Source organism: Alosa pseudoharengus, unplaced genomic scaffold, assembly GCF_046254945.1.
Source record: "Alosa pseudoharengus isolate Yale_2024_CS ecotype anadromous, Long Island Sound unplaced genomic scaffold, YU_APseudo_1.1 YU_APseudo_1.1_scf_3, whole genome shotgun sequence".
In the NCBI taxonomy this organism is placed as follows: Eukaryota; Metazoa; Chordata; class Actinopteri; order Clupeiformes; family Clupeidae; genus Alosa; species Alosa pseudoharengus.
The window spans coordinates 22,246,632-22,255,541 of NW_027468718.1; the positions used below are offsets into that span (position 1 = coordinate 22,246,632).

General features: G+C 41.9%; 1 protein-coding gene across 1 annotated transcript; it reads left to right on the plus strand.

Moving 5' to 3' along the window:
* The first annotated feature begins 2,360 nt into the window (after nt 1-2,360).
* Nucleotides 2,361-8,766, plus strand: LOC143099880 (rac GTPase-activating protein 1). The gene is made up of 16 exons (XM_076262790.1): nt 2,361-2,445; nt 3,479-3,681; nt 3,795-3,931; nt 4,024-4,096; nt 4,281-4,334; nt 4,439-4,531; nt 5,584-5,725; nt 5,810-5,958; nt 6,039-6,200; nt 6,284-6,379; nt 6,639-6,837; nt 7,548-7,653; nt 7,814-7,946; nt 8,182-8,305; nt 8,452-8,563; nt 8,712-8,766. The coding sequence occupies exons 1-16, from the start codon at nt 2,361-2,363 to the stop codon at nt 8,764-8,766; spliced, it is 1,923 nt and encodes a 640-aa protein (XP_076118905.1).
* Nucleotides 8,767-8,910: the final 144 nt, after the last annotated feature.

Genomic DNA, 8,910 nt, shown 5'->3' on the forward strand with positions numbered 1-8,910 from the left:
TGAATATCTGTCTAATATTATTATCCCCAATGGCCTCCTTGAGCTTTCAGTCAATGAGTCAAATCAGTACAGCATCCAGTGAATTCCTGCCAAGCGCTCACTGCTCAAGAACATTTTTTGTCACTGTGCTCCATATGCTGCTATTCAAACTTTCAGCCACACACGAATACATATTGCACATGTTGCTGATGTGATGCCTCTAGCATGGCGGGAGGCCAAACATTTCTCCATTTCAGCCATCAGCCCACGGAAGATATGGCTCACTACAAGATTGGGCCTCATCTATATCACACGCTCACCCACAACAGCCTATGTGATGAGCATGGATGAACAAGTAGTACCATTTAAGGGAAGAACAGAATCAAGCAATACCAATCATATGAAAATATGGTAACAGATCAGATTACGTTCCACACAATTTTGAAGTGTGTACTGGAAATCTAAGATAACCCATCCACCTGAACTTCCATATGCAGGGGCAAGTGATGCTGAGACAGGTCGACTCAAAATCAAAGAGCAGAAATTATTTAACTGGTTTAGCTCAGCTTCACTGATGCTTGATGCTGGGTGTCTGTCCCACTGGGTCCCAGCAAGACATAGTGACTGGGTACTGCACGCTTTGCTTGCCAGGCAGGTAGGGCCATGATGCCAAAAAAGTTCTCACCTTGCATCCCATGGCGACAGATGGGACAGACACCAAAATAAAACCAATCAAGGTTCCATTGCATACAATCAGCACATGGGAACTGTCAGCTTGTTGGATTTACCGATTGCTTTTTATCTCACCAACATCAGGTTAAAGGAGTGGTACCGCTTCCTTATCTTTCATTTGACAGAAATACTGAATACGGAATGACGACATGGTGACATATCTACAGATGGGATTATGCTGACAAGAATTCGCCGAACCATTACGCCTTCAAGTCCCAAGCTGCACATGGTCTAATCCAAAATAGTCATAGTGCAAATCCCAAAAAAGATGCCAGGAAGAGAAGTCAAACCAGAGGTGGGATTTCCATATGGGGAGAAGGCTAAGACCCACAGCTCTCATCACTAACCAGACTGGACAAAAGGCTACCTCACACTGGTCAATACTGAGTGACAAAAAAGGGAATAGGCCTGCAGGGTTCCTGGGTGCACAGAAACATGCAGTAGCCTATTGTGCAAAAAGTGTCTTCTTTGATTCATAGCACTGTGGAGCTATTTTTGTAGGTATATTGCTGATCTAAGCATTGTCTTATGAATGCCTCTGAATTCATCATTTTAAATTAAACGGTATCAATAAAATATAGGGTAGGAGTGTAGGCCTACCAGAAGACGAACAAGGAAATTGCATGGGATTGTTTTCATCGTGTGCTATAGCACGGACGGTTAATATTAGTTTACAATGTGCTGATGACTGTTTTACAAATAGGAAAAACTGTTAAACAATATACAGAAGCGTTCTTTATAACCTTGTAGGCTACTCACTGGGAGATGATGTGGAGTAGGTAGGCCTGATAAGAGTCAGCTCCTCCGTCTTTAGAACATGCATGCATCTAGCTTAGGCTTGCTTGTTCCAAATTCCACTCTTCGATGAGAATCATGAGAGTTCATAAAAATAGCCCTAGATATCGTCTAACTTGGCGACCGTTTAGCCTACGTTTTTTGTAAATACAATTGTCATTTGTAAGCAATCGTTGCATAAAATAAATTATTTTGCATGTCCTCTTGGTCTTCACGTGGACAGCGGTAGGCCTATTATGGGTGTGTGGGCCATTTAGGCTACTTTCTTCTGCCTCGACTACGCCACCCTCAGTTTCACAAATGAAGTGGCACCAGCCTTGCCGACCGACAGGTGAGTAGACGAGTAGCCTACTGTAGGCTAAAATAGTTAACAGCTTTAAAATTAAGAAATCACCTATCACAAAAAGTTACACTACTTTTGTCAAGGTAGACTAATATTAGACCTGTTTGAAGAGAACGCCTACGTTTTCCGAGTTGTTATCCATGCGTTTGCGTAGGCTATTGGTTACACCTGAATTGCATTTGCGACTGATCACCATCTACAAATCTCCGTAGCTTATCTCGGGTTATAGTGAAATGCTAAAGTGTGTGTTTCGTGGCTTTTGGTTGTATGATTGATCAATTGGCGGCCACAGAACACAGTAGGCCTACGTTTGCACGAACCTCCCATTTATATCTGGTCTTGCCCAGGCCTGTGCCATAAATTGGAAATGACTCCGTCGATCAGTGGTTGGAATTCAAGTTCGATTTGTTGGTAGGACATTGTTATTCAAATATTTAGACTTGCACAAAGCTTCTAAGACATTTTATCACAGTTCTGGATAACCTGGCCTGCTGTCGTTTTTCTCAGCTCCATGGGGGAAAGCTTTGTAAAAGACATTCTTTCCATGTGTCTTCAAAGAATGTCAATGGAAGAGGATGCCTCTAGCTCCGAACTTGGTAAGTGGCATCACTTAGGCTACGAATGTTGTGCTTGGGCTTGACTCCTGACGCCGCGGTGTTTTTCTTGGTTTTGACAAACAGAAACAAAAACAGTCACATAGTCCATTGTTAGTCTAGGGTTGCTGTTTTTGGTCTAGGTTTCTCCATTAGTTGTCTGTCCCAATCAGCTACGACCCATTGAGGAAGGGATTTAGTGAAGCCTTTATTTGTTGCATTTGCCAAGTCACTTACAAGGGGTTTTAAATTCTGTCGCACTCGACCCTGCTTCCTTCTCTTAAAGGAACCGTATGTAAGAAATGTATTTCAATTAATCATAAAATGGCCCTGATATGTCACTAGACATTAAGAAATCATGTTCATTTCAAATACTTATATCACTGACAATAGTAGTCCGGCCAGGATATTGTCATTTAAAAAGTGAAGTTGCAGCCCTCAACTGATGTTGTTGTGTTTTGTCATGTCATGTTGTGTTTTGGCCTGATGCGCCACTCTCCATCTATCTACTAATCACAAAGTCAGTAGTCTTTCGGCATGTGGGTTGGCAACCTGGAGTCAGGGGGGAGGGGGAGGGGGAGGGGATACACCGCTCTACAGTACTCTACTTCAGACATGACATGATTATCTTATTATTAAATCTTGGCTGGACAAGGGACATAGGCCTAGTAGGCTACTGATGTCAATCTTTAGACATCTCTTGCTGCCCAATCCACTCAGGTGCCAAAGCCCAACTGATACAAGAACAGGGAATACAGGTTATGGACAGTCAGATAAAAAAAGGGAATGCTTACAATTTGGTCGAGGTTTCAGTCTCTGTAAAGGTTTGGGGTGCTCATCATCAGAAGAGGTTCTCATCATCAGCCTCCAAATACAGAGAGGAAAAAACCCATAGCTTTCAGCCAGCGTTTCATTAAGGATTTTTATTTTTTGTAAAGGAGTACCCCCATTCTTTTACTCTGTCATGTAAAATGTTTTTCAAAATAGCCTTTGGTTTGGGTGAGCGGCTGCTGTCAATCTCACATCTTTGAATCAGTGTTTCTTCAGATGGCAAGGAACTTTGAGGTCACCAGAATGAGGTGGCTCCATGCGGAAGTGGAACTCAAGAAGTGCCGGGAGCTGCTGTTGAAGTCTGACATAGTCCGGGCAGCATTAGAGGTCCAGTTGAAACATGCTCGTAACCAGGTTGATGTAGAGATCAAGAAACGGCACAAGGCAGAGGCTAACTATCAGTACCTGGTAATCTAGTGGTTTCCCTTGGCTTTACATTGAATCAACTATCTTAAATGTGTGTGGTCTATTTTAAATGGATGGAAATTTGATGCCTGTGTTCTGTGTCATTTGTTGCACAGGAGCGCCAGATTAAATTGATATGTGACATACTGGTGAATGACAGTAAGTCAAGTGCATGTCTCAATGATGAACAGAGATCTATGCTGGCCAACTTCAATCATAAAGGACTTATTGTTCCACAGCAGAAAGGCAGACGGTATATTTTTTTTATATAATTCTGTGTTGTGTATTTTGTCAGTGACGTAAAGGTTGTGAGTTGTGTATTAAATCAGCCAATTCTCTTTACAGGTTGTCTATCATTGATGAGTCCTCATTCCTCTCACATTCTGACATTAGTTATGATAGAACTGATGATGATCTGGTATGTGTTTTTTTTTCTTTTCTTATAGATTCAAAAACCTTTTATCTATTTATTTTTTCTTTCATTTTAGATATTCTGGCCCGATATTCTAACATAATCTACAAAATCAGCCCATCATTACCATTGATTTCATACAGGTGTCAAAGCATTCATAATATTAAGAACATTTGTCCCATCCCTACAGGACTTGGATACAGCAGTGTTGAAACCTCTTAAATCAAGAGCACGAGAGAAAAGGGTAAGAGAGGTCACAATGCCCTGCACAGCTATCAATCTGATGACAACGTTATATGGTTATTGTGAAGACACAGCTGTGATGGCATGAATTCTGCCTGTTTTCAGCGATCCTCCATGGGACCCAGTGCCCACGCTCAGAGGCGAAGTAGAATAAATGGCCGGTCAGGAGATTACCTCGGAATGAGAGTGACAGAAAAAGTAAGTAGGCACAAACTCACAACTGCCTTGTTTCTTCCCACCCATTAAAGTCTTAGTAGTCATAGTAAACCTACTAAAACCTACTACTTAGTTAGCCATAGTAAACCTACTAAAAGAAACTGGGCAGAAAATGGCAGGGAATATAGTGTGTTAATTTGTTTTTAATGAAAGGCAATTAAAATGCCCCTAGAAGACCTAAGTTTCAAGAACATGGTGGCAATTTAATGTTCACCATGAACCAGAATGTGCAGTTATGCTATGTATTTTTGTTGTTTTTGCTTGTCTTTTCAGGCGTAGTAAAATATAAGTTGGTTCATGGTCTCATGATTTGGGGGGGGGGGGGTTCCTCTGACTGTACTTTTGATACAATCCCTTGGGGCATTTTCTGCCTGTTAACAAAACATTAACACTTTATCGTGCTCCATAAAACCCCCTGCCATTTCCATCCATTTCTTTCTTGAAAACTGTGCTTCTATTGTTGGGAGTAGTGGGGTGTCATGTCCCATAAGAGAGCTCATTCATCAGTCCCCAGACTCGGCGCTTGGCACCATCCTCCCTGTGCCCACCTCTCTGTTCAGGTGAAAACACCAGTGGACCATACCCAAGGTGTGTGTGTGTGTGTGTGTGTGTGTGTGTGTGTGTGTGTGTGTGTGTGTGTGTGTGTGTGTGTGTGTGTGTGTGTGTGTGTGTGTGTGTGTGTGTGTGTGTGTGTGTGTGTGTGTGTGTGTGTGTGTGTGTGTGTGTGTGTGTGTGTGTGTGTGTGTGTGTGTGTGTGTGTGTGTGTGTGTGTGTGTGTGTGTGTGTGTGTGTGTGTGTGTGTGTGTGTGTGTGTGTGTGTGTGTGTGTCATTCCCCGCTCCCACTTGGGTGACAAGGACCGCTGAAATGGAACAAGGCAATTCAGCACTTTGAAAAAGTCCATCTGTCCTCATGAAAAAGTGAATGCAGACTGTGAGTAGGGCAATGTGACTGCACAGTGTTGACCTGAGAGAGGAGGGGGGGGAAGACACAAACTCTCATTTTTCCCCCTTCCTGTCTTTTCGGTCTATTCAGGAAGTTGAGACCACAGTAGTGAAGGCGTCGGTCAGCACTCCAGAGAATAGAAGTTCGATTCAGTTGGTCATTGACATAACTCAAGAACCTCCAGACAGGCCCCGTCGTAATCACATCTATGAGAGGTTCCCATCTGTCTCTGGTAAGGTAGTCATATGTATACATGCGTGTAGTATTTTGTTCAGGGAAAATGCATTGTACAATATTATGTATATAATGCTTTCAGATCAAACCTCTGTGTGGTGTCAAGATGAATCCAAAATGGAGACCCCGTCTGTGATTGAAATGGAGATGACGTCTGTAGAACCCCAACTGCCAGAGGCCCTGACTCCTACTGAGGACAAAACCCTCCGCCATGTTTTTCTGTCCAAAACTGTAAGATGATGCTCACTTTGATAAGTTTTGAAATGTACTATACTTTTGCCAATACTGTAGCATTGACATTTTGATCTCAGGTTATCAGACCTGAGACATGTTTGCCTTGTGGGAAACGAATCCGATTTGGCAAGATGGCGATGAAGTGTCGTGACTGTCGGATCATTTCCCACCCCGAATGTAAACACCTGTGTAATGAGTCTTGCTCTCCAATTGCCCATGGCAACCCTCAACCTACTGAGGTAATTTACCCCCTGTTATTTACACACGAGTTCATACTGGTGAACATTTTGTCCCTAATTTTGTTTTTCTCTTGCATTTTCAGGACACTTTGGAAAGCTTTGCTCCTTCTACCCACCCAAGAATCCCCCTGCTCATTATGCAATGTGTAAATGAAATTGAGAAACGAGGACTTAAGGAGGTAATGTTTGTCTCTACTCTATATGGGAAAGTATTGATTATATCACAGAGAAACATAACTGAACATATTCTAGCAATTGAGGTGTGTGTTGTGTTGTGTTGTGTTGTGTTGTGTTGTGTTGTTGTGTTGTGTTGTGTTGTGTTGTGTTGTGTTGTGTTTTGTTGTGTTGTGTTGTGTTGTGTTGTGTTGTGTTGTGTTGTGTTGTGTTGTGTTGTGTTGTGTTGTGTTGTGTTGTGTTGTGTTGTGTTGTGTGGTGCAGAGAGGGATTTACCGTGTGCCGGGAGGAGAGCGCATGGTCAAGGAACTGAGGGAGAGGTACTTGACTGGCAAGGGCCCACTGCTTCTCCGCAAAGTAGACGACATCCATGTAATCTGCGGCCTCCTCAAGGACTTCCTGAGGAAACTCAAAGAACCTCTGATCACGTTCCAGCTGCACCAAAAATTCATGGAGGCCAGTGGTAGGTCTGCTCTCTCCATCCATAATAAAACTGCTTGACTCTGGGGGTAACCTTTTACAGCAGTCATGGTGTCTTGAGTCACATTCTTACCAATGCTGAGACTTGGGAATCAAATCTGGCTTATAAACATGCATATGACTCATGTTTTTAAATGGAGGATTGACAGGGTTTGTCATTAGTGCATATGTCAAGGTTATGGTTTAATTTGAAGAGCAGACTTGAATAATCAACAAATCATCTTCTCTCAGTCATTTGCTTTCTGCATATTCATATCTGCCTTGTCTGTGTACTTGAAGGAAGGTTAAGTGGTACATTTAGGAAGCATCAGATGTCTACAGTGTTTAAATCATACTAAGTATGTCAGTTTTGCAGCAACAATGAAATGCAGGGTCACCTCAGGGTATAGCGCCTCCCTTTTTAAATGCGAAATTAAAATGGATGTTTGAGGGAGGGCCACATCATCTAATTTGCAAGGCCACTAATGGAAGAAGCATACAAATGAGAATTATGTCTGGTTCATACTCTTTAATTTCTAAAGCTGGTGTGGCAGCGGTGATTTGTTTTTGTTGTCATTTGTTCCAAATCCACCCATAGTCCTCAGCTATGACAGGAATGGTATACATTTTAATTCTGCTCACACCCTTTTGTGTAAAGGGTATATTTCTTTTATTGTCCTACATGGCCTGAAAGTAATGGATTATTTGTCACAGAGATTGCAGAGGATGACAACAGTGCAGCAATGATGTTTCAGGCCATAGGAGAGCTTCCTGCTGTCAACAGGGAAACTCTGGCTTTCCTCATGCTACATTTGCAGAGGTAACACAGCTTACTGAAAAAATGCCCTCAAGGGTCCTTTATGTTGTTGCTGACAGAAAAAAAAAGTGATGCATTACACTTTCTACATTTTTTTTCTACCACACATGTAGAAATGTGCCATTCCAAATTCAGTAGTTACTGTTTATGAATCTCTATACAGAGTCATGCAGAGCCCACTGTGCCAGATGGATCTTAACAACCTGGCCAGAGTGTTTGGGCCGACTATCGTTGGCCACAGCATGTCTGAACCGTCACCAATGACCATCATGAGGGACACCACCACACAGCCCAAAGTCTGTAATGTTGTTTTATCTCCTTTTAGATGTTTTTATTTGGTGATGTATGGTGGAGATGACTTGACTCAAATGGTTATCATGAAAGTTACAGATGTGTCATTGCTATGCATTTTGCCCTCAGTGAGGAGCTCATGACATTTGAATTAACATAATTTCCTCACCAATAGATTATATGCCATGCATGTCCTGTGGAGTTGAAAATGGAACTTCTCATCCTCATTTCCCTTCCTAGGTCATGGCAAGACTGCTGTCTTTTAGTGCTGAATATTGGAAAGGCCTCATCAGAAATGAAAGGAGTGTCACATCAACTTCAATTGATGCAAAAATAAACTTTGAAGGAAAAAGTACTGATAGGGGTAAGTGTATTTTGACAGCGTATCCTGCTAATGTGTTGGTTAGACCTTTTTGTAAATGCATGTTCCTAGCCATATCCCAGATCAAGTTCTTTGACATGACATGTTTCACCGGGACTACTTTCCTTTACTCTGTTGTCCCCATCCAGATAAGATGTTTACACCAGTCATTTCTCCTGAGACTGCGGCTTATTCCAAGGTTCCTAGCACCAGTGCTCTAAAAGGAAGAATTAGGACCTTTGGCAATGCTTTTGGCAGCTCGTAAGTTTTTTTTTTTTTGTTTGTTTTTTTTCCCCTTATCTCCAGGTCTTTAGAAATGTTTAGTAACTGCTGTTGTATACAGTAGCATCATTCATTTACAACCATGAATGCCTTCCCGACTGCCCTTTTCCATCTAACTCTTTTTCAGAAGCAAGCATAGGCCTGATCCAAAAAAGAACCGTTTCTTTACCTCCCCTAAATGATGCAGAACTCAATATCTTGCATCAACATGACAAGCACTTCATTGATTAGCTTGAATAAAATAAATGGCTTTATTGTAATTTAAATGTTGTGTATGAACATCTAAATAAGTAAAATAATATTATACAATTTGGAAGCATGTCTTG